The sequence below is a fragment of the Papilio xuthus genome, unplaced genomic scaffold (genome assembly GCF_000836235.2).
Source record: "Papilio xuthus unplaced genomic scaffold, Pxut_1.1 DF828142.1, whole genome shotgun sequence".
In the NCBI taxonomy this organism is placed as follows: domain Eukaryota; kingdom Metazoa; phylum Arthropoda; class Insecta; order Lepidoptera; family Papilionidae; genus Papilio; species Papilio xuthus.
In genome coordinates this window covers 4,882,668-4,909,704 of record NW_013530507.1, presented here as the reverse complement: position 1 = coordinate 4,909,704, position 27,037 = coordinate 4,882,668, and the positions used below count along the sequence as shown (strand labels likewise).

Below are 27,037 nucleotides of genomic sequence, written 5' to 3'. Positions count from 1 at the left end.
ACTCGCGATTTCGGGAGTCCGAGGAGTGGGTAGAGTACATATTGTATAGGCTTTTATGTCGGCCACGGTGTAATAAAGTTAATCCAGGTTCTGTGTAGACTCTGTCGAGTATAATCGGGCGGGGTGGGGGCGAGGAGAACCGGCCGGGCGGGTGGCGGGGGATGGTGCCGGCCACCTGTTCGCGGCGCGGTGGCGTGCGGGAGCCCCCTCGCCTTCGCCGCCGGCTCCCCACCGCCCGCGCCCCGCTCCGCGCGCCCCACCGCGGGCACCCTCGCTGCGCGCGCTGCGCCCTTCCCTCCACTCATTCGTTCCGCGACGCGTCGTCTCGTCGGCCGGCTTCCGCCACTTACTCACCCGGGCTCATTCTCGACGCGTCTGTTAAGCGCATCGCTCACACCGCAGCCCTTACAGAAATTAAATAGACATGACGGAAAGCACAGAAACCACGGCGGCCCCTGCGGCGGAGAAGACTCCCACTGAAAATGGCACCACCGAAACCCCGCCGGAGGAGACTCCCGAAAAGGCATCCGAGGAGAAAGAAAAAGAGACCCCTCCGCCCAAAGAAATGCGCGCTGTCGTCCTTACCGGCTTCGGTGGTCTCAAAACCGTCAAGATTCTTAAAAAACCGGAGCCGACTATCGGAGAGGGCGAGGTGCTGATTCGTGTAAAAGCTTGGTAAGTATTGTATTTTGAGTTCAATATTTTTCTTTATGTGTGTTTTGTTAACATTTTCAGTTGTCATCTCAAAAGTTAAAAGATGCTTTTAAAATTTTAATTTAGAGATTGATAAAATGGACAGCGGTGTATCAATTTTTGATACGATAACGACCTGCAACAAAATATTGACAGGAAGATAAGTGCCGGTGCCGGGCTTTTTACTACACATTACTTGAAGGCCACCGTAACTTTACGGGCGGTGATTCGCACCTAGTCACCCAGTGGCCGACGGCGGCGGGCGGGTCCCGTTCGCTCGGTGTCCGCTTCACCGACATCTGCCGGAGCGCGTCGCCTGCGTCGCCCATCGCATTGCATTGCTCTGAAAGCGTATAAAAATTCTGCGTGCACACTTTCAATATCCAATGCAAACCCACGCCGGATTTACATCAAGGACAAAGAAATCCAATAATGAAATCCGTTTTAGCTCCTTTATCAATATTTTGTATTTTTGCGTAATTTTTCACTTTATCGCCAATTTTTAATAATAAAAATAGCCGTAATAGTAATTAACAGCGTTTTGTATGGCAAATAATTACCCCGCAAAAGCTGAAAGATCGAGTTCGTGAGAAAGGGAGGGGAACTTCACAAGATATTGTTCTTTGTTCGTTTTTTTATCGCTCCAGTGGCTGAGATAATACGACGAAGTAGCCGCGTCGACAGTCTACTTACACGACACATGACTTATTTGCCATATTTCTCGTAAAGTTTAACTGCGGTCGGCAGCAGGCTTAATAAAGTGTCCACTTAGTTTGGAGCAATAGTGTACGTAAGTTATTGTATTCGGGGAGCATAATTAAGTTTAGGAAAAGTTCGTGTGGTTTTTTGTACGGGTCGATTCCGGCTCGTGGTCGTGCGTCGGAGGTGGGATGGGCTGGGCCGGGCCGACGGCGCGGTCGTAGGGAGTGGAAGCGGTGCCGGCGCGGTGCGTAGGTGTCAGGCGAGGTGGCGGAGAGCGCAGGCCGCAGGGCGCATCCCCGCTCGTGCTAAATTTAGCTCGCTTATCGTGGACTTACTATGTAAATGACCGCGACATACACGGCACCAGCTGCCGCGAAAATATGATCCGCCTGCTTGCAAACCGCCCGGTTCTCTTGGATATATTCCACATTGTCGAGCTTATTCCTTACTTGATTCTTTCATCCTTTACTAAAATACATAATCAAACTTGATTCGGTTATTTTTAATAGAACTTTGACAACTACAGCGTGGTTAATTTTAATTATATTTAAGTTTACTCAAAAAAATCATGATTGTGGCCGATTGTTACGAATGAAATAAATCTTACGCCGAGTCTATTGACCTATAATTAAATAACCATTATGCAAGACATTGAGCGTAAGACGTTAGAAATAAATACCTGTCTAGCGTAGTAGTCGCAGTCGCCTATACGTTGTGGCCGTGACTTCCACGGCTTATAACGATCATTCATGTAAGTGCAACACATGCACTAGAGAACGTTAACTTGAGTCGCTCCGGTCAACACACGACGCCTTGTAAGTCGTAACGCAACTTAAAATAGAAACAACGTAAACACGAAGAAAATATCTAAACAATCGGCCAGTGTTATCGGTTATAAAACTCACACAAGGGCCTCCTTGTTTTATACGCCTATTAAAATAATGATATGTAACAGTTATAAAATGAAATTCATCCTATTAAGGATCGATGGGTGCGTATGGTGCAGGCTTTTTGTATAGAGCTCTCGAAGGGATCATTGCGATGTATAAAGACGCATTATATTCAATTAGGTCACGTCGGTGTCAGTAGACTTCCGAGAACAATCCAGATACTCACGCCCTTGTATTGAGCTTACTTATGCCCGGAGAGTTAATTGAATGGCCGTGATGGAAAATGTACCTAATTGTGGACCTGTTTTTTGTTACTTAATCTTTGCTCTAGTATTATCGTAATTGCCGTAACGTATCGGAACACCGCTCAGTAATAACCATGTGTTGAATATATTGTTTTATTGTTAATAATAGTTCGGACGTCCTACTGTATACCTGTAAACAATGATTAAATAAAGAAAAAAAGCAGTTGATTATATCGTTGGTATGTTGTGAAGTTAATTAACTAGTTTTATTTCTCACTGAATCACATTCAGATTTCGTGACTGATTTAACGATATATCCATTATCTTACTTATGTAATTTTACATCACAATAGTGTACATAAACTTAAATAAATATAAAATCAAGCAGAAATTTTATAAAGTAGTGACAGGGACGTACTTGCAACAAAAGTGCGTGTTAATTGCTCACATCCTCGCCTTTGTTGGGCGTATCAATTTAGATGCTAAAATTAGCTTCTGCCCCTCGAGATGTGGGCCTCCTACTAAGGTATATAAAGTGCAGTATTGTGCATTTAACGGGCTCCGAAGCCGCATAAGATGGGAGAGATGAATTTGTTTATTACCCTCTTCCTTATTGAGAGCGTCTGCGCGAGATAGCTCTCTTCCTATGACTCACTAGAAAGTCATGTTCTCGAAGTAAACTCGATCACAAGAACTCGATGTGATCGCAATGAATGCTGTACCGAGTGGGTGAACTAGAAACAACGTATACTATTGTAGATAACTTATTAGAACTATAGTATGAAATTATATTAAATACCTGTTACTTAAATTTTTTTGCAATAATATTTAAAAAATTTAAACTTTTAACTGTTGCTTTTTTACGCGAGGTCTGTATTTTCGTCTTGGTAACTTTTGCATATTTTATTAATCTATTACAAAAAAAGATAAGCGAAAACGGTATGACACATTAATCTTTTATTTCTTTTGTAACGTTTTGATAAATTATCACTAATAATTGTCAATTGTGATGTTCAATATATTGGTAGAACATCCTATATTCACATTCCATTAAGCCCCTATAACGATTCGACATACGGGTATATTATCTGATTGAATGATTAATGTCCAATAACTACAGTCATTCATATTTCTTTGTAAATATTTTTTATGAATTGTAAAGATTGACTCATCCGCGTATCAGTTCCTTACATTTGATAAACAATTTTAGTAGTCTTGACATTTTGCCTACTTAAGAATTAATTTAAACTACAACTACCCTATAAGCGGAGAATGAAATCGAATGAAACCTCAATCACCAAAATAAGCCGTTTTGGCACAGATTGAAAATTAAATTAACATACAAACCCGCATATAAATCACATCAAATTCAAGAAAAAAGATGTTAAAAACAATTTAAGTTAGTGGAATTTAAAAATGAATTGATTTCTTGCGTATTTTATTTAACAAAACGTCATCTATAATATCACAAACGACATATAAATCTGGAAATGACAAGCTGGTAGACCGTCTATCAATCAAATCTAGCGACAACCGTGTTTATTCAAGATGCGATATCTCGTACTTGTATGTCACTATTTGCCTTTATTTACTATCTATATCTGTATTCCTTTATTGATATAAAGTATAAGTAGTATAACATACCATAATTAGAACGACTATGTAATATGCGCCAGTAACATATTCTTGTATTGTGAAACTCAACTTGCACTAAATATGAGTCATTCAACTTAATGTCACTCTCTTCAAATCATTGATCAATTCAGATATTAAGAGCAATATTATTCATCTTATCACGTTTTATTGTGATTCTGTTGACCTTGAATATTGAATATTCATAATTTTGTCCTATCAACTGGGTTTTTGATAAGTTTTTATAGCTCGATAAAATGAAATGTAAACAATGTATTATTATGCCCCGTATTAAAGAAATAGGGTTGAGTAGAAAAAGTAGAAAGTACACATATAAACAAAAAAGTGGTAATAGATCACCTGATAAGTGGTAAATAATCGAGTTAATACATCCCGCTAACGTCAATGACGTAACAACAAAAAAAAACAACACGAGACCAGATATTTGACAGATGTACAGCATCATATCGAATCCTTTTTAATGTGATAAGAAATATTGAAAAAGAGAGAAAAAAGATTGTATTCCCTTTAGTGTAGGAAATCAATACGAACAGTGGGAAGATGTTTAAGTAATGGTACGTTTTCGAGGTCAGACGGAAGCGGCGCGCGTCAGGACATGTGGTGTCAGATGAAATGAAATCCCTGATCGTGCAGCAGATGCGGCGGCGGGCGGGTCGCGCGGCCACATTGTTCGTGGAGTCATTGAACTTACCAAAATGCTTCGTCGCTTATTGTGACCATAATCGAATCAACTCCACGCTATATATGGCGGTTAACTTCGCCGCATTCTTTTAATACTCCTTTTTTACAAATTCGAAGCACTTGACATGTAACAAATCACCGAATAAGACCCTTCTTAACTCTTAAAGCTCTTGAGTATATTTTTATTCTAGAATTTTCAACAGTCGCGACTGATGCGTATTACCGTTTTCGATCGGTATAATCAATAGTGACTGATAGCTAGAACGGGGTTTAGTATTCCTAGGTAATATTTGCTGACGTTCATTACGCTGGCAATTTTTTCTGTTGCTGGGTAAATTGAATTGGAAAATCCCATGACTCGTTCGCATGAAAAAGGGGTGTGGTTGCGTCGGCTCGGGGTGACAGGGTGACGGCGAGTCGGCGGTGCGTCCGGGGTGAGGGCTCGAGTTCCCGTAATGTCTGTCGCGGGGGTGAGTGCGGCGGGGTTTGCAGGGGTGCGCGGGAGGGAGGCGAGCGACGGATCAATACGACGCGTCCCCTATCCGAGCCTCGCCCGACCGATCTCCGCAGGCCCTTCGTCTTTCGACGCCGATGCTTGTTTTTTTTAAAGCGCCCATTAACCATACCTCCTCGATAAATGTATAAAAGCATGTGTGTTTCGTATTTTATTTTAACTTTGACGAGATCCATTCGGGATCTATTGTTTCAGCTAGGATTCATTTCCGACAACGTGTTAGTTTGTCCCATACTTTTTTCTTCACTAACGGAATATGACGCAATAGTAACCAACGTTTGCTAAAATGAATAAGGCAATGGATAAAAGTTTTAAGATGTAAGTTCCCGTTAGTAGTTTTAGTTTTAAAAATTTTATCATTTAATATTTAAAATGGAGAACATTGCGTTGATGAACTCGTTTCGAAGGCACAGGCAAATGAACGTTCTAAATTACTTTTGCCAATTTTCAATTTTATTAAAGTAAAGTAAATAAGGTCGGGAGTGGTTTTTATTGAATATTCGACATCTTACAGAGGGTGTCTCCCGGAATCCATTACACCGCCTCGTCCCCGCGCACGTCGTAAAAAGTGAGATAAAATAAATGGAAGGTCCACAGCATCTTTGTGAAAGATGTGTCCGTTGTTATTAACCAGTGCGGCAAGCGTTACTTAATTAAACAAAAGACTAACTGATTTTCGTAACTTCGTTTGTTTTGTTTATTTAAATACTTTTCTATCACATTCTTATTATTAGAGGACTTTTAAGTTAAGAATTTGTTTTGTACGATGATAAAGATAAAATGATTAAAACCTTTTTTCTTTACAATAATAAATCAAAATCTGAAACTGTAGTTTGTCTAGGTGGGCTGCTATTAAAAGATAACTTTTGACGAGAAAATTCGTTTCGAAAAAATTCGAAAATGGAAGAGCAGCCATGTAATACACATAACCGTTCTGTCTTACATTGCCTACAAAACAGTAGTGACACACAAGGATTACGAACAGTAAATTTCATGTCGGATTATGTACTTGAAGTCCTACAACGAACGAGCCAGATGACATTGTAGATTGTTTTATTTCCATAAATAAAGAGCAAGATTGTCCCGGCTATGAAATAATTTATCATCGGATCAGACGCAGCCACTTGCAAGGATCATTTTCAAGGATCATTAATTTCTCTAACATACCGGTATAGTTCATTGTAAGTGAATTATTCCAGTATATAGCTAAAGATATATAGAATTACCAACTATAATTGCATTATTTTACAAATTGTAGATTTATTTCTTCTTGCCCTATTGAAACATAAAGAATTCCCCCTTTTTTTTCAATATATTATAAAAAAATCATTACTAATATTATTCATGCGTCATTTTTACAGTTAAAAGCTTGAAACTCACTTTTTTATATAAATAAAAATGACGTTCAAAAATCTCAAAATTTAATCCTCAAGGGTGCAAAGTAATAATAGAGAATAGAAGATAAAAGTATGGGAATATGTCAGTTTTATGTGATTTTTTGTAAGTTTAATATGTTTTTGATGTAATATTTTTAATTTTTAAATAAAATACTTAGCCTAAGCCATTAAAACTGTTACCCGAAGGCAATATTTCACGCGGCCGAAACGGGCTCAGCTAGTAACAGATATAATAACACCGTCATTGTTTATATTAAGAAAATTACAAAGTCTGAGAGGAGATAGTAACAAGCAATTTTAAATACACGTAAATAACTGATATCTATAATGTTTGACAACAATGTTTTATATACTTACAACAGTGTATGCTGTTCTTCACTTGGTTTGTAGACGAATGACGCAAATGTCTTTGACATATTTCCCTAACAAACTTCATAAAATACAAATAGTTGCAATGTTTTGTTAATACAGGTGTTGTTGAGATAAAAAGATATTAGTATTTTAAGACATTATTAGTTAGAATCCTTTGGCGCGAATGGCGCGATTTCGTTACCAAATCAAGTGTCAGATTGATAAGTGAGGGGACATAAACGTTGACATTTTAATAAGACCAATGTTGCGCCGATACACCAGTATAGTGTCGGATTTTCTTCCTAACAGTATAAACTATGAATAAGTATACAGTTTAATTTTTTTATAAATTTTATTACGAATTCTACGAAAGTAAATAATAAGTATTAAAATAATGTTGCCATATCTTTTATTCACTTTACTTTTAAATTAATATTTGTGCTAAATATTAAGTACAATAGTTAATGAATAAGTCCGGAATCCTCAGAATGGTGTGCCTCGGATACGCGCATTAGTGTTTAGAGTACAAATTCCGGTGGCCCAGCAATTGCGGTTCTATTTTTAGTAACGTAGATGTGGTACGCAGCCTTCTCCCGTTCGTACGCCTTAAAACGATCAAATGTAGAGTGACCATCAATCTCAAATACGTAGGATTTTTTAATAATAAATACTAATTATTTTTAGTAACTTTTATTAGAATAACGTTATATTATTAAAGTAGTGTCAATGTATAATAATCATAAGTGTTTATTAGTAAATTTCAAAGAATAAATATTAGCACTAGATAAATTATATTTATCAGGCAATTTAAACGTCTGATAAAAATGATGCAGTAATTGCAGATAATTTTAATATGACATCATTTTGATTTGCTGTTTCTTCTATAAAAAGAATAAATATATTAATTACGTAAAGACACTACTAACCTATAGTTTATTTTGATGACTTCGATGGAAGTGTGTGAAGTTTCAGGAAAGGCAAAAAAGATTAATACTTAAAAGACACATGTCAATTGGTAGAAGAACTTCCGGATTTCCTGAAGTATTTTTATATTTCACTCATTAGTTATAAATCTGTCCAAGAAAGACAACAAGATAGATTTCTTGTGGAAGGCGATTTTTGTTGAAATAATATAAATAAATGTCCCAGTGTTTTTTGTGTGCCATCGGGACTGTCGCTATTATGATTTTCTGTTTATTGCCCGACCCGAGGGCGTTATGTTCGTGTCGTTTTTTTTGTACCAGCATATGTTCGGATGCGGGTCCGTCGGTACGATCTGTAACTCGTTAGTTAACATTTCATTCTATATTAGGCATTATTATATGATGTAACATTTTATAATACACTTTTATTCTGTCTTTATAATGTCGTTTTTTGTATATTAATTGTTACTGTTTTAAGGTCAACACTTTGTTAAGTTGTGTAGCTAAGCTAAGCTTATTATTTTAACTTATTAATATTGATATACACGAATAATAATTAACTTTTGGTATATTATGATTATTGTAATCCAGTATAACGCAATTTTAAGTAAACATAAACAAAATCTTTGAAACAATGTCAATAATTACATAGTCTTGGTATTTTATATACTTTTAGTATGGTCTTGCACAAATGCATCGCGTTATCTTTAGAGATATGATGTCAATTCTGAGAAAGTCCGATAACGTGGTTCTGACTGTCGAAAACAAATGGACCTATCAATAAATTTTGTTTGCTGATGTCATAGGCGATAACACCAAACAATGTAACTGCATGTGTTTGTAATATGCTATTTATACCACATCTAATAATTACATTTATCTTTAAAGTTATGTTTTCAAACTTAAAGAAAAACTACTTAATCTTAAAAGGTAGTTTTTGATAGTACCATTTAAAATTGGAATGCTTGAAATTACTAAATACAATATAAAATGCGTTGTAAACGTATATAAAAAACAAATTACGTATATCAAAAGACCTGTATATTTTCACATTCACTTGTCATCGTAGTTCAATATAGCGTTTCCAAGCACCAAAGATGATTTCTTACAAAAAATCATAAAACCGCAATGAAACCCGAACCGAAAGCAAAAAGCGCCTTTCTCTCGTGACTTTATTGAAGCATAAAATATAAGTAAAAATATCGACAAAAGCGCCTTTTATTGTTAGGCGTTCGAAATAGATTGGTTATCAAATGTTGCAGTCTGTTTTATATCGGCCTCATAAAACTACGGAGTAAGATTGGTCGATTTGAAGAGGGGGCTATAATTGAGGGTCAAAGTGCGTTGACTCGGAATTCATGTCGGAATTGCCGTCACCCCATAGCAATGCCCACCCATCTGTGGAATGAAAGTACACTTCCTGAGCGGTCAATTAATGCGGACGAGTGTGACGAATGCTAAAGCTGTGAGTAACGTTGAATCAACGTGCAAGATGTGTAAACGAGGTTAAATCGTTTTTAACAGCCCATTACACCAATTTTATTACATAATGCTAAACGGTAGTTAAAATGATTACATGGTCCATTATAAATTTTATTACTTTGAATAAAAAAATTATCGATAAAAATACGTTTACATTTTTTTTTATTATTGCATAAACCTTAAATAAAAGGAATTATATTGTAGTGTTTGTATTAAAATAGTTAATAACAATTCCATTTAAAAAATTTCAAAGGACTTACTTTTTACCATCAGTTATAGTAATAGAATATTTGCGGCTAAATACTTTAAAATACGCGGAATTACATTCGCATAATAGCTGCATATTTTCACGAACACAATTTTATATGGCAGTCGCGATTAGGGTTATAATAAAAAAGCTTTTACCATAGCTGGCAACACACGTTGCATGGCTCATCACTATAGATCGGAAGCCGATAACCGCACATCACTAATTACATGCGAACTGGCGCCGAAACCGCTAGCCGGAAATCAATTTTAAAACCCAGTGTAGTTACTTCCGAGGTGTTTTAACCTGTTAAGGGAAGTCGGCGTCTACTATTGTAAAGGATTAACAGGAAAGCGATTTCCGGCTACTCTTTCTATATTCTGATTGTGTAACGTTTGCTATAACCTTCCAAATTATTTGATTACTTTATTGTTAAACAAAGCGGTGGCCACTAAAACTATTCTAGAAATAATCTAATAAATTATGTCGATATTGCGACTGTAATACAAAATTTTACGAATATCGGTTAATACAGTTGTCAACCCTGTTTGATTTTGGTAAATTTTAAATCAAAGATAGTTTTGCCATCCCTAAAATAAATACAAAATGTATTTACTCATATTGTACAGCATTGCACGAATCCGACTAAATATTTATACATTACTTTATTGCGGTTATGCAGACAAAGCACAATATGCAGCCTTAAGTGACGTGACTCTTTAAAGAATGCATGTTAATATGTCGTTTGAAAAACACAATAAAATATTGACTGTATTAAACTTGGTGGAATGTAGGATTTAATAGTGTATGTTTTGTTTGAGGTATTCGACACAGTAACACAATTCCATTCAGCACGAAATATACAACTAATGCATACATTTTTGTCCATTATTATGGGTATGTGTTATGAATTATGAACATGTGTTACTTCGCAGGCAGTTCGACAAAAATGTTCACAATATTTCTGCGCATGCATTTTATGAATCATGACATTTTTTAATAAACCGTCCGCCATATTGTCCTATGTTCTGTTGGTTTTTACTGCGTAGTAAGTTGTAACAACGACGAACATAAGTTCAAATTTTATATAACTTTATATATTCTTACGATATAAAATAAACAGTATTTATAAACTGAATTAGATCTTAAAAAGCGACAAAACAAAAAAAAATTCTATGATTTTTTTTAATTGCTTCTTACTAATATTGTAAATGCGAAAGTTTTAAATGGATGGATGTTTGTTTGAAGGTAACTCCAGAACGGCTGCATGAATGTCGCTGAAATTTGGCTTAGATGTAGAACATAGTCTGGAAGAACACATAGGCTACTAATTATGTATTTTATCTAATGCCTCGCCTGCACACCGCGGGCGACCGCTAGTAGCAAATAACAAGGCACAAGCTTGTTATTTTCTTATTTTGTGATTGCATATTCTGTTGCACTGAACATGAGTTGAGTTGAGTTGTGGATATTAACAGATTATAAAAGGCGAGGAATTGAAGCGTCAACTTCCTGCGTATATAAATAATACGCCGGGTACATAGATTAGATGGCTAACGTGTCGATGCCTCCGGAATACAAATGATTCATAAAGTACGCGAACTTGTAAATTCCATTCGGTGCGTAAGCACTCATCGACGTATTTTTTATCTGTTCATTCTTCTAGTTCGTTGAGTATATATCTCAGAGTTTAAATTCTTCATACATACAAACATATTTTTATAGAGATATTTTGAAGTTTTAAAATAATATTGAGCAATCAAACGAATTTTAGAAACGTTAACAAACCAACAGAGGACTATTTTTCTAAATAAAACGCATTAAAATGAATGTAATTCTTTTGCTGGAATTTGAAGTATGTGATAAAAGAGTTTCTAAGTAAAACTGAAATATTATTAACAAAGCTTTGTTATATCCGAAGAAACTAGGATTACCAACTAAATCATATTAAATGGGTGAATGCCAATGCTTACATTTTATGACGCCGGAGCGCATGCTATTGTTTTAAACTCCCAAGACTGCTATAAAAGTTACCTGGCTTTATACAAATAACCTGAGAATTCTTACTTAGTTTGGACTGTTTTGCTAAAGATAATATTTGTTAATTACCCGGTATTAACAAAAATATTTCTTATGAATAGAATTTTATTGTATTCAAAACAATAAACATAACGATTTAAGCTGATTTTCGTGAAATTTTTAAGCTTGCAAATCGATCTTTATATTCAAAACTTGAAATATTATTGTCAATTTTCCAAGATATTTATAAAATGATGATATCTATAAATAAAATACAGCTTAACTGAAATGCACACCCAATCCGGTAATAATAACGAAGTAACGGCCCGAGCCGAGGTTCCTGAGGGAGCCCTCGAGCTTAGTTACTCTTAAACGAGGTTTAGGCTAAGTGCCATCTGCGCTCGGCCACCTCAAGCCCGGTGAAGCTGTAAATGCCTCCTCAACGCAAACAGTGGCAATTCAGGCACAAAAAAAAACTGAAATGCACAACTATAAATGTAGACAGTTGAAAACAGTTTTATCATAAGCGTAGTCATAACAAAATAGAACATTAGAAGTGTATTCAAGTAGGCAATGTACGCTAAGTTTTACGTAAGTATTGCCTAGCGTGTCTATCAAGTTACAGACCGCGAACACGCCGCGGTCGAATCAACGCAGTATGACGCATGTGGAATGACACTAATGTACTCGTACGGGCTAAGGAATGCTCAGTTCTCAGATTAATATTAATGATAACATACAAGGAGGCGGTGCTGTTGAAAATGTACTTGTTAATACGATAAAATAGATTTTGTTTACCTCTATCGGAAAACTGTATGCTAGGAACCAGTTCGGGGAGTTCTTTTTTACATTTAATGACCTATTAATTATCTAATCATTTGATAATCTATCCGATAAACTAAAATGGAGAGGATGTAATTATTTATTTATACCTGGAGATTCATCCTGTTTAGGTATTATAATACTTATGAAATATGGAAGTAGACCTATAAAAGAAAATCATCAATATTTGTTACGATATAAGGAATGTCAAATAAGCAAGTAAAAAATTATTATGCTGTTTACACTAACAACGTTGTTTTCAGCATTAAAAATAGTATAAAAGTTTCAAATTTTTACTGTACTTATACTATTATACTTTCTCAGCAAAAAGTGGCAATCGATGTAGACGGTAAGCGAAATGCAATATTTTTGTTATTGTGCGATGAAGTGTGCATCGTTGTACGTCGCAGGGGCTTCGTGGAAGTGGCGGCCTGTGTGGATCGAAACCCGACTTGCGCAAGTTCCGCGCGTTAATAACACGTCGTCTAGTTTGCACTGAAATCATATACTACTTATTATGGAAAATCTGTAGCATATTTTAAATAAATATCTAAGAGACATATCTATTATCTATGTAATAACCAGTAATTGCAAGCGGCACCGTCCGCACGGTTTTCCAAATAATGTTCTGTATCTGTGCCAATTTCAGCGAGTTCCATTTTAACGTTCTGGAGATACGTAATAAGCTACATCCATCCATCATTCTAAACTTTCACATTTATAATATTAGTATGAAGTCATAGCAATTTTATTTTCTTGTATAAAATTGGTGACATTTCCAGTGGTATCGTTTAACTCTTATGTACCTACCTACTTAAAACGTACTTACTTAACAAAAACTTTAAATAAAATGTGTAAAAAATTATTTATTGCATTTAAAATTAATTAAAAATATATTTCTAGACCATTCAATTGTAAATTAAGTTAAAAAATATTATTTTCCCACACTCCGAGACATGCCGTACAAGTTAAATTGTTTTTTTTTCACTGCATCAGGCTGTTTCTTAAATCCGACTTCTTTTTTTAAATAAAATTAATGAACAAAGTAAATCTCTTTCGTGTGGAGAGGATACATCGTAGATAGCAATCGCCACCCAACACTTTCGAAGCTTAATAGGGTTTAAATAAGTTAGGGAGAATTCCAAAGACAGTAGCCAACTGTGAATATAAAGGTTTAATTCATTTTAAATATATTGGCGGCTACGCAGTGCCCTCTTCCCTTACTCTTACTACTCTCTATACCAAAAATTTGGTTCTGCGCAGCGATTTATACGATATTTGAAAAATACTATAATTTCTATAAGTTAGGTAATTCTTTACTATTTTTAATTATATTTAGACAGTTTGTGATAAATACGCTGCAATTACTTAGCCCTAACTTCACATTACATTATTGCAATGATTAAAATCACCCACCGAAGTGAGCCGCGCCGGAAGTCGCACATTCCAATGTCTTATTAAAATGGACCGAGCCTGTCTGTATATAATGGCGCATAAATTAACCTGGTATTTATGTAAATAACATATAACTCCCTTGTTAATAATCAAATACATTTAAAAAATCTTTTATTAAATACAATTATATAAATTGTTAAAATTTTTCAAAGCAAAAAATACATTTTACTAATATTATAAATGCGAATGTTTGAATGGATGTATAGATTGATGTTTGTTTAAAGGTATCTCTAGAACTTTTCCTAACTTCTATCACAATGCGTTTCAATATCTTTGTTTCCTTCATGTAATTTCAGAGCGTGTTCCACAATGAACCTTAATATGGTTAGCTTAGTCATAGTGTTGCCACGTAATTATTGCGTGACTAGTCGCAGCTAAAGGCAATTTACTCCAGCGCCTCGACGCCGCCGGGCCGTCGCGACACCCGGCGCGACCTTTCTACCCCGCTATTTAAATTTACTTAGAAATAGGGGTGCAAAATACAATAGTTGAGGGAGTGTATGGAATTATTCAGACCGATTTTCTAATATTCCGGCTATGTTTAATAATGCGTTAAGCATTTTGTATAGCGTGAATAGAAATCCTATGCGTCGAATTAATCGTGTTATCGCTTTGCTAGGGTTGCGAGTGCTTTCAATCTTGATGTCATTAATGTAATTTGATTATACTTTTGCTTACTTTAATGTCCTATTTTAAGAAATACTTTTACAATATTTTGTTATTTAAATTAGTACTTGATGATATATTTTAAATATCTTAAAATAACTAACCTTGATGTTGAATTTTAAATTTATGAGATTTTCTTTAAAATGTTACAATTCCTTGAGCAGTTTTAATCTGTATGAAATAATATATTTCAGCTATTTATTAAATAAATTACCTTATACCATGGCAATTAGTTTCTGTAGAACTGCTAGTTTGTAAAAACCTAAAGTGGACGAGGTTGTTGACTTGTTTAGGTTCGTTACCGTTAGGAAAATGAATTAGGTTTTATCGCGCCAAGGCCTCATTTTCACGAGGAGTTAGCGACACGCAATTAGCAACGAAACTTGAAACTCTAATGTACTCTACCCGGCTCCAATTACACTCACGAAAATAAATTTAATTAAACGAAAAGCTCTCGCTATAATTTAAATATTTATACTTATTACATGGAAAACAATTTGGACGTAGCTACGAATTTAAATTTTATAAAACTTAGTAATGCTAATATTATAAATGCGAAAGTTTAGATGGATGGATGGTTGTTTGTTAGGAGAGTTCTCTGGAACGGCTCAATAGTTCTTGATATATAGTCAGAAAGAACGCATGGGCATACTTACTTTTTTTAATTTCGCGCGTACGGACTGGCGGTCGACAGCTAGTTATACTATAAATTGATCGTTAAGCGATTTCTTTAGACATGCATTTAAAAATCTGTATTTTGTATACATATACAATTGAAAAAGTTTTTAACTAATCTTCTACCTGAATGTATAGTCACGCCGCGACAAACTATCGATATTGGAAGCCATTCGAGTCACTGTTGAATAAACGATCAGGTAGCATGACGACTGTTAAATTCAATACGAGTACAATGGAAACGCAGTCGACGTCGGGAGATTATCGCGGATTAACATTCCGAAGCTCGGCTGCGACCCGTATGCTTCGACAGGATGATATGAGACTAGGATTTTTTTCCTGTGACATGACGTACAACTCGGCAGTTTATCCAATATCAACTTATGCGGGCACTCGAATCTTGAGCTAGTCAGAGCAACGTTATTTATACCTGCGTTCACTGCTTCCTGAGTTCTGGTTCTCTCTATTCATCTGTCAAATAAACGCATGTCATTACAACAATTCAGAACTGTAGTTATCTCAAGTCAGTCTCAAGGTTGAGTCGTGTAGAGAATCTGGACTCGAAAGAAAGGAAGCATGTATTTGACATGATTGATTCACTTGGAAATTCATTCATACGTGCATCGTTTTGTAGATTATTTATTGACAGTAATAAGGGGCGTCCGGCATTTGGACAAGTTCGTGAATAAACGCATAATATACTTAGTGCATGAATATCGACGTAGGCATCGGATAAAACGAGGGGACCCGGCCTGCGCTGGCGGCTCCCCTTCCACAGAATTGAACGAATGACAAATTTAAATACGTAAACAATGAAAACGAACGAATGATTCATTCATTATTCACATGGTATTTGTTTTTGAAGAATAAATTATCTCCGTTACGCGTGAAGCGTTCTTGTACACTCAATTAACACTTTGAGCTTTTTATTTTTATTTATATTATATGCGGAACACGTACATTAGGGCATTCAAATTGATTTGAAGGCGTTTCGAGAATTCAAAATGGCGTCAAATTATAATTAAGCACGTTATCATCGTTAGAGTAATAGAGTACCAGAAGGGATAAAGAGCAGTAAGCTTAATTATTAAATTGAGACGCGTCGGTAATATTAATAAGAAAACTAACATGCCAGCAAACATTATATTTATTGTCGTATAACTGCGCAGTTCAAACTGTTTGAAATGTTTCATGTCAACGTATTTTGTTAAGAAATTTATATCGTTATGGATGGGTGCGAATGATGAATGAATCATCTACAGTGTTACTTTGTGTGTTCCAAATACGTACTCAAATGTATACAATTTGTTATGTATTATACAATATTTAATACAATCAACTACATAAATATGTATACATTTACCAAACATGTATACGTATTTTTGAAATCAAACACCTATACAAGATTCTAATGTTATGTACACGCAAAATATAGTTTACGAATCGATATGTAAACGTTAAATGCGTTATTGTCAAAACCATTCAATATTGATCCACGGTTGTCTTCCGATGTCTTGTTTACAGTTGTAATCGTCAATGTGGCTTGTTTTTCCGGCGATCAATAGAAATGGTCCGTTCATAACATTGTTATGCTTATATCACAACATGGAAACATTTCTAAATGTTTAATTTACCTCCAGTTGTGTTGGCGAAAAGAGTTTAAAGATTATGCTTATAGTACAAAGTTAAGCTTTTTTTAACATTTACAGTTCATATTATTAGTTTACTTAACTTAAGATTTGGGAAGAATAAATTGTAATTCCCTATAACTATAACCAATTAAAACACGACTTGCACCTTGATTTTTTTGTGGTGGGTTATAAAAATGAAGGAGTAACTTAAAGAGCTATTTTATTTACATAAAGAATTTACTGATGACAACATTTGTATACGATTTATAAACGTTTGGCCCTTCGTATGGCTTATATGATTACAATGGTCAACACACGTCAACCCTGCGCAAGCGGCATATCGACGTCGATTGACACATTGATATTTAAATGAGCTGGTGATGACTATCAAGGCAGTATTCTGGCGCATTATAGCGATCGTCTGCCGCATTCCTGGCCCATTAATTAGGCGATGTGCTTATTGAATACGCAGGTTCATAAACACGAAGGGCCGCGGTGAATAATAAGTGAGAATGAAACGATCGTGAATATCGATTTTTTATAACGATTAAAATCGAAAATACTACAAAGATTTTTAGAATTAGCTTGTTAAACAAACTACGAAATTCCAATCCTGATTGGAGATATTTTAGTGTGTATTTAGTAGATGTCATTGTTCAAAATTGGTAAAATGTTTCATATCACTCTCTATCTGCGTGTTTTTGGTACCATGTACTTTATACAATAAGCAATTGATGATCGTTAAGTAGGTGCGGGCGTTCTGCGCATGCGTTGCTTCCGTTTTTCTCCCGCCGTGGAACATGACGGTGTCTGGTGTCGGTACGTCTGAAGTGGGAGAGAATCTCGGTACTCGCTGTCGATCGATGCAACGTATAAACAGTTTACCCGCTACGTCGTCTGGTGTTCTTTAACTCTGGTAATATTAATAGATAACAATGGAGTTTCAATGCATATGTTTATTATCAGACGCTTCTTATACATACCAAAGGATGTTTGGATTCAACTGATTTTATATCAGATTTATAAATCTTAAACTAATATAAAATACTTTCCTCTGTTGTGAAAATAAGAAAAACAATACCTTGAATCTTCATTTTCTAACTTACCTATGGTTTTTATGGCAACACCGTTACTTTTAAATGACATAAATATTGTCATTACACAGTTAGAAATACCCAAACTTAATTACAGTTCCATATTAAGTTAGTGACAATAACCTTTTAATAACTGTGTATATTTTGTTACAGTGGCTTGAACTTCCAAGACCTGATAGTGCGTCAGGGTGCCATCGACTCCCCGCCAAAGACTCCATTCATCCTTGGCTTTGAGTGCGCTGGTGAGATCGAGCAGGTTGGTGAGGGGGTGACCAACTTTAAGGTATGTAATCAGTTATTAATACTCAAAAGAGAATAGACATATTTTACTTTAATTTGCACCAGAATTAAATATTATATAAGTTCTCTGAAAAAAATTAAAGAAAACGGTAAAATAATGTTAGTATCTAAATATAAATATAGAGCGTTGGTGGCTCAGTGGTTAAGCACTTGACTTGCAATCTGCAGGTCCTGAGTGCGAATCCCGCCATGTACCAATGTGTTTTTCGATTTCCGATTTACATATGTACATTTATCCGACGTTCTTACGGTGAAGGAAAACATCGTGATGCAACCTGCACATATCTGAGAAGAAATTCAAAGATATGTGTGAAGTCAACCAACCCGCACTTGGCCAGCGTGGTTGACTATGGCCTAATCACCCTTAACTTAGGGTAGGCTCCGAGCCCCTCGGTGGAGACATATAGTGAGCTGACGATGATGATTTAAATATAAAAACAGAAAAGTTACAAATTAAAAATCTTAATTTATAAGACTGTAGATATTTCCAACAATAATTTAAATATTACAAATATTTAATTCAATTTTAATTATAATGAAAATTTAGGTTGAAACGGCAACGGTAATAAAATGTACATCATTTTAGAAAACATGTAATTAGAGAGCATCTGTTATTCTGCAATCGCAAGGAAATGTTTATGTTGATTGTAGTGATTTTTATATTATGTTATAAAAGGAAGGATGCTGCTAATAGTGTCTGTACACGCGATATATTTTATGTCCAACTATAGCTATTTTATTTGAGTTTGTTGAATATTTTCTTTTAAAAAGATTACGCGAGGGTAATCTTTTTTGTCTCAATCTCTCATCTGTACAACTCATCCAGTGCTTGCTTTGTGAATTCACTTGCATACGAAAATCGTATTGGCATGTAACGTGTTAACAAATGAGAACCATAAGAAGACTAATGATAATTACATTTCAGGTTGGCGATCAAGTAGTTGCCCTTCCGGAGTACAGAGCATGGGCGGAGTTGGTCTCCGTGCCAGCTCAATACGTGTACGCCCTGCCCGAGGGTATGACTGCGCTGGATGCGGTGGCGGTTACCACCAACTACGTGGTGGCTTATCTGCTGCTGTTCGAGATGGCCAATCTCACTCCGGGCAAGAGCCTACTCGTGCACTCCGCCGGCGGTGGCGTGGTATGTACTAACATTTTATGCTGCTTACTTTCAATAGCGGTTCTATCATATAACACAAATCCCGACTTCTCTTTCCATTCTAGGATTTCTTAACATCTATGAAATTAGGTACAAATGTAATAAATCGAAAATTGTGTCTTGGCATGTCTTATTCTGAAACCCTAGACACGCTTTTTGCGGGCAGCAGAACAAGAACTTTGAGGTTTTTAACGACCGCTGCCCATTGTGTACAAAAATATGTAACATTAAGGAAAAAATAAGTATTATTCTTTATTCTCCATTCTTCTTTAACTAATTGTATGTGCTGTGATCTATTTCTGTAGTAACTGTAGTGTAAATAAATCAAATTTTTGCACTAATTAGTGAATTAGACGAGAATAGTTATAATTAGCTGTAATTATCACTGTCAATGACGTCAACAGTTGAACGTGTCAGTGAACTTCTAATTAAACATTAACAACATTCTAAAGGCGTGGTCGTTTCTTAAGTGTTCATTATTATAACTTGTTAAGTTTCTACTACGATATTTTAACTAATACATTTGGTTTCTGCAACAAGTAATAGAACAGCGGTAATTACGAAATCTTCGTTGGCTATAATTACTCAGACATACGCAATATTGTAAACTAACATAGTAAATTATTTAAAAAACAATTATTGGTAGTTAAATACAACAGTCATAAACTTTTAAACTTATCAAAGGATAGTTAAGTTCAAGTTTGGTAGTCTGGTGTAGTGGTATCCTGTAAAGTTATATTGTAATTGTCTAGGGCCAAGCCGTGGCGCAACTTGCAAAGACCGTAGACAACGTGACGGTGTTCGGCGTGTGCTCCAAGACGAAGCACGAAGCGCTTAAGGCCAACAACAACAACATTGACCACCTACTCGAGAGGGGCAGCGATTACACCAATGAAGTCAGAAAGTAAGTAACATCATTGCAGTATTCAAAATAATATAAAAAATCTTATCTCCTGTAGTTATTACAGTTTAAAAGCTAGAAAACTTTATTCAGATGCTTGATAGCCTTGCCGGCCTAAACAGTCTAACAATTGTCTATATTAAGTTAAACGTCGTTATTAGAAAGCTGTTCCAACTTTTGACTTCATAAAGCGTTCATAATTATTACTTTTCTTATCTCTTTGTTCATTAATATAAACATAGTAATGAGTCAGATCATGATTAATTCAAATTTAAAATAAAATGTAAAAATGGAGAAGGACTGTATCATGAAATCGGTGCGCTAAAAATATGAACTGAGCAATACAACGCGGCCCTTCGCACCGCTAATGGCATCTTGTATACATTGCGCGCTCAAAAAGAACATTTATTTAAAGCATTTGCGCGTTTGTGTTATTATAGCAGCAAATATTGACTTTACTGTTTGCTCTCAAAATATCGACATAATTGTTATAATAATGAAACAATATGTACTTTAAAATTTTAGCATTGATAAAAAGTTTTAACATATTATTATAACAGATTGCATGATTTATGAGTTTACTCTTAGTTTTAAAAGTTACTAACAGAGTGTTCTCATTATTAATTAAAGGGTTCGTTACATTAATTATGAACTTGTTAAAATGACATTACATTCTCTAACAATTAAATTCCCTTCCCGTGTGACTAATTCGTAGCCGCGAGACATTCGCTTCCTTTCCTCCTCAAACATTACGACGGACATCTAGTTTAGCTAATTGGATTTTATTCATTCAAAGATCCCGCATTCTTTCTGTATCAACCAATTGTTCTAGATCCCATGTTTTAATTGATGATTATTACAGCCACATACTTTAGTACCACCCATCTAGCTCGTGCGTTCAAAGTGACAAATATATCTTGACCCCTGGTGCTATCGTTTTCTTCAGAGCTAGTTGTCGCGTGTTTATCTCAAGAGATAAATTCAAAGTTCAATTTAAATGGACACTATGGGCTAATTGTTCCATTTATAATTCCCTTCGCAGCAGCTGCTTGGTAGGGGCCACGGGGCGTTTAAGACTCGTAAATAGACAAAGATATTTTTATAACGGTTTAGTTGTTTGCAACGTAAACAATCCCGAGCCGCACAATCTCAACGTAAACAAACAGACAGTTCTAAGTAATGGTCGAGAGGAAGTCGGCGGGAAAGGTTTATCGAAAAAATTCGATTTCATTAGGTCCATATGAGTGCGTTCCAAATTAAAACTATCGAGACTTTAACGCGATTGGACCACTTTGAACTGGCTTTCATTTTATAGTTCTTCTAATTTTTATTTTGCAAAACATTAACACTAGGATTATGTCATGTCAAAAGATAAACTAACGACTTTGATGACCAATGACTTAATTTATAAAAAATCGATTTAGGTTTTCCCCAATTTTTCTCCAATTTTATTGGATTTATTCTAATTCTATATATGCTTGATAGGATTTCCCCTGATGGTGTGGATATTGTGCTGGACTGCCTGTGCGGCGAGGAATGCAACCGTGGCTACCAGTTACTGAAGCCAATGGGCCGGTATATTCTCTATGGTAAGTTTACACCAATACAACCATAGACACATAAGCAATATATTTAAAAAACGAAGAAAGATATTTGTTCAAGCTATAAATAAATTATGGTATTCTAAATTTAGTATTTTCAGATGTAATAAAATTGTATTAATAAAATGTTACATTAATCAGTAACTTAGTTTTCTCTTTGTATTATTCTATCTTAAAGTGTGTTAACGTGATCGTTCGTAACAGGTTCTTCTAACATCGTGACCGGCGAGACCAAGAGCTTCTTTAGCGCTGCTCGTGCTGTGAGTTTCCAATTGATTTATATGCCTCTTTATTATTTTTATAATATTCTTCAATATACCAGAGTAGTTCCACTCTCGGAACTATTTGAATCAAGAGACATAATCTTAAGCTGATGATAAAAGCCTATCCCGAATGTGGGAAAGGCAGATAGCGTTTGTTAAGTTTAAAAGAATGATACAAAATCGTGTAGTTGTAAACATACTTGGGGTATTGATCTCAATGTACACTTCAGCTATGACTCACGGTTTACGCAAATATTCAGCGCGTTCCAAATGTTTTTAATCTATGCGCATGAAGTTTTAATATTGTTTAAGAAGTTATCTACTCATCTGCTATATAGTTACTATTAAGATATTAAATTGTATATGTATTTATTTACTTACATTAGTCAATATGGCGTTTTACTAGTAAAACATATAAAGGGTTTGTTAAAAATACTTTATGTCTTTTACGAATGAAAAGTATTTCAAGTTTTTAGGCTTGTTAAATATAATCTCGCCGTACTGTAACTAATGTTCCCACTTAGATAAAGCAATCATTAATATTAAGTTTCTCAATTGGATCTTAGTCTAGAATAATTATCAACTAAAAAAAGCGTAAAGGTCAACGTGTCATATGTTCTCTTCTCGCTTTATTTATGGTTTATTTTTAATTATTAGTGGTGGCAAGTGGACAAGGTGTCTCCGATCAAGCTGTTCGACGAGAACAAGAGCCTCGCAGGGCTGAACCTGCGGCACCTGCTCTTCCAGCACGGGCGTGCGGACTACGTGCGCCGCGCTGTAGACAACGTGTTCGCGCTCTGGGGCCAGGGCAAGGTCAAGCCGCTCGTTGACTCCACCTGGGCACTTGAAGACGTAAGTCATAAATGGATTAACACAGTTAATGCTTAAATGAATTTGTGAGACTGTGGTTCTGTGGTATTCGGGCTAATTTTATATATTTTAATTATGTTGCCTGATTTAATTTTTATTCAATAACTTTAGGTCGGCGAGGCTATGCAGAAGATGCACGATCGCAAGAACATTGGCAAGCTAGTTCTCGATCCTTCTCTCGAGCCGAAGCCGAAGCCCGCCACGCCCGCCAAGGGCAAGGCCGGCAAGGAGAAGAAACCCGCCAAAGAGAGCTCCGAAGAGAAGAAGGACAAGGAGGCTAAGGACGAAGACAAGAAGGCGGCAGAAGACGGCCAGAAGAACGGCGAGAAGAACGGTGAGGACCCACTCACTAACGGTAACAGTGACGAAGGTCAGTCTCGAACTAATGTGACCAGGCATGTGTAGTTGTGTAGACGCTTTACATCGTATATCTATTTATAATTATTCATTTTTATTTTGGCTTATTTTTTCGAACTACACAATTGATTAAGCGCACATTGAAGGCTTCATCGTCACGCGACGGTGCCTTGTAAGCAGTCTTTAACTTTGCTTTGTTCAACGCAGTTTTACAGCAGCTTTTATATGAAATTTGCGTAGGGTGTACACAATTGATTTACATATCGACTTATCCGAAAGTTTTGCGTGATGTTACCTTCCGTGTCGAATGGGTCGATATATTTATTCAAACTCAATAGATAGAGTTGCTATTATAGTGACACCAAAGCTTTATCATTCACTTGAAATCACTTCATAGATAAATATAAATCACCGATCATTAAGGATGTGATAAAAATTTGAAGGCTGTTTTATTTTTTCAAAATGTGCGCTTAGTCGGCTTGGTTATGACTAGTCGAGTCATACGACCTTGAAAAATAAAATTAAGTATACGCTTAGCAGAAAAGACGTTTATAGATACACGGCATTGTTTTTGCATTAAAAGCAAACGAGATAATGCGATCTCGGAAGATAGCATGTATCAAACAATATTAATACGCTCTTATATGCTTGAAAACAACTTTGCAAATTATTTTACAAAGTATATCAAAGAGCTTTATCATATAAATAATAAATAGCTTTATATGCTTAATTTTAAATGTTGCTCAAACAAGCTACAGAGCTGTGACAACTTTTAACGTATTTAGACCAAGTCATTTAAAGCTATTCAAAATAGAAAGCAATTGCAATAAAAATGTTAAAGCTAAGTTCAATCCCGCGCGGAAATCTCATCCGTGTGATACAAGATCGACCCAAATTACTATTTCGATTTTCGTTTATTGAGCAACCTACTGGGTACTTAATGGGCAAATTGTCGCGGGTCTCATGTGATTTTTTTTAAATTACGATGTATACGGTGTCTGTTATGTTAATATTACATTTTCAGAGTCGAAGGAGAAAGAGAAGGAGTCTAGCTGAATTCGTCCAGAAGCCTGGAGCCAACGAACCACCGCCGATTCATTATTTTAGAGTTGAAGCTGATGTTAGGATGGCACGCATCGCCACCGCCACCGCTTGCACACGGCGCGCGCGCGCGGCCGCCATTACTGTGTTGCCTCATGTTTTATTATGTTTAATCTAAAATAAATAAGTCTGACCGCGGCCCTGTTCAATTCTTTTATAGCTTTCAAACATTTAACAGAATCGAACATGGTCGATAATTTTTATTCTTAAATTAGTTTAGTTCGTATTCCATTTTTCACCACATTCTATTTTTTTTATTTCCATTAAATTAACGGACGAAATAGGATTTGACAGAGGACAGCGAATTAGCAATGAATTCTATAACGGTTTAATTTTTTTTAATCTGGCCTAAGTTATGATTGTTTTTAAACTCACAAATCTTTTATAGTTTAATGTTTAAGACCTTATTTTAAGATGAGATATTTTAATCAGCAGTTATTTTGAATGGCTATTATATATCTAAGGTGCAGAGATGCTTAATGTTTATGTATGTTAAGCTTTAATATTTTATTAGTAAATGTTTAAAATTTGGCCCTTGAGACCCGACCCAGGCCGGGCTCGCCCCGCGCCCCTCGCCCCTCTACACGCCCCGCCGCCCGCACTCCGCCCCCGCTGCTGCACATCACTCATATTTCTATCTTCAATCTTACGTGTGATATTTTGTAGTAGGTGTGTCGAATATTTTGCGGTTCTATAACATGACATTATTTTCTATTGAGCTAAAAATGCGATTTAGTATTTTATATTTATATTTTTATACTTAGAAGTTTTGTAAATTATTTTCTAGTTAAGAAATTTCCCCTGAAAGTTAAACTTGTGCACCGGTCATTGTGGGGTATAGTTTGGATCGGATCAAGGCTTGACGTCTCGATGTACCTCCGAGGCGCGTTAGATAGTTTCTTATGGGACGAGCTCGTTGGAATCTAACGTATTGTGAAGTACCGTAGCAGTCTAAAAATTCAAATAAAATTCAACTTAATCAATGGCACCTAAGATATAAGTCATATTTTTGTAACCGAATGACTACGATTAGATCTCTCGATATAAAATGTTTTCTTACGTACCTTTACACACAAATATATCACATATCTAACCATAATAACTCTCACACAACGTATATTAGGATAATATTTTGATACCAATATTCACTGCATTTGTTTTTGATAAAACTAGCATATTTTAAACTATTTCCGTAACGATCGTTTTGATAAGATTGTAAGTATACTTTTATCGGCATAATGTACAGTACGGTCGTAGTGTACTCAGTACTAGAGAACGATGTATCTGTAAAGACATATCATACGGATATAAAATAATCAGTGAGAGGCTGACTGTAGTCCGGAACCGCCGAAGTGTAACGAGGCCGTAGAGGTTCCGCCGCGACCGCCGCGACCGACGCGTTCTGCTCAAATAACAATAAACCTGCCGCAGCGTTGACGCAATGTATGTTCGACCGATGCATTCCCTCGAGACTTCATTCTCTTAGCATTTTTATATGTACCTTTACCTTTTTGGATGTGTTTAGCACGAGCATAGTTTGCGTTAGCGCGTCCGCGACTGCCGCGTCCCCGCGTCGCCGCTGCTTCCTTGTCGTTGTTGTATGGTGGCTTGGTGCTAGTTTCTTGTACGCGGGATACTATTCGCTTCAGTGTCTCGGACCAAAATCTTTTAAGCTATTTTGAATCTTCTTATCATTAATATTCTTCGCTTTATGTGTCAAATATGTGCGAATTTGTCGTAACGTAAACGTATATTATTGATTTAATCTTGTGTATATCAACCTGTATAATGGTTTAGATTTATCTGAATATCTTCTTCTATAAGAATATCTGACATTCAATAGTCGACCGGGCTGGGGTGACCGCGCCATTTGTGGTTGTGTCAAGAATTTGCTGTAGATCTAGATATCTTCAGATAGGGATTAGCGATGCCAATATTGATTGCCGCCGGAACTCTAAAGATCGAGAAACCTGCGCCGTCACACCAGCCGGCTTTAACAGGCTGGGTCGTTGTTTGTATTACACATTTATTTTTGTAAGGGCGGGCCAGTGTGATATCTATACTATGAAATGGATAAATAAATATGTATGATCTGTAAAAAGTTGTTTTTATTTCAAAATTCCTTTCCTCGCAAAAATTATTAATTTCAAAATTAACTATTTATTAAAAATCTGCTTGTTCTTTGTCCTTACACACAACTTGCTAAGAAGAAAGCAAAAACTATGCAGCTGAACAAAAACTTAAAAAATCAACTTCAATTGTTTTGCATAACATCTAAAATCAATGAGAGTTTCTCATATAGGAACGGAGTAAAAGTCAAATTTACGTAACTACTTAATGAATAA

General features: G+C 35.8%; 1 protein-coding gene across 2 annotated transcripts; it reads left to right on the top strand.

The window, feature by feature from the left end:
• Positions 1-289: 289 nt before the first annotated feature.
• Positions 290-26,787, top strand: LOC106114285 (synaptic vesicle membrane protein VAT-1 homolog-like). 2 transcript variants are annotated; one of them, XM_013307419.1, is made up of 9 exons: positions 290-675; positions 18,294-18,423; positions 19,366-19,581; positions 20,352-20,503; positions 21,986-22,089; positions 22,306-22,361; positions 23,022-23,216; positions 23,346-23,568; positions 24,616-26,787. In XM_013307419.1, the coding sequence occupies exons 1-9, from the start codon at positions 425-427 to the stop codon at positions 24,645-24,647; spliced, it is 1,359 nt and encodes a 452-aa protein (XP_013162873.1). In that variant the 5' UTR covers positions 290-424; the 3' UTR covers positions 24,648-26,787. The 2 variants fall into 2 exon arrangements, with proteins under 2 accessions (XP_013162873.1, XP_013162872.1); XM_013307418.1 differs by having other exon boundaries at positions 23,346-23,604.
• The last annotated feature ends 250 nt before the right edge of the window (positions 26,788-27,037 follow it).

Excerpts from the sequence above, each read along its gene's own strand:
- LOC106114285 (XM_013307418.1), top strand. The coding sequence starts at position 425 with ATGACGGAAAGCACAGAAACCACGGCGGCCCCTGCGGCGGAGAAGACT. Across the intron at positions 19,582-20,351 it reads ACTCCGCCGGCGGTGGCGTG|GGCCAAGCCGTGGCGCAACT; the intron begins GTATGTACTAAC and ends GTAATTGTCTAG. Across the intron at positions 22,090-22,305 it reads GGGCCGGTATATTCTCTATG|GTTCTTCTAACATCGTGACC; the intron begins GTAAGTTTACAC and ends CGTTCGTAACAG.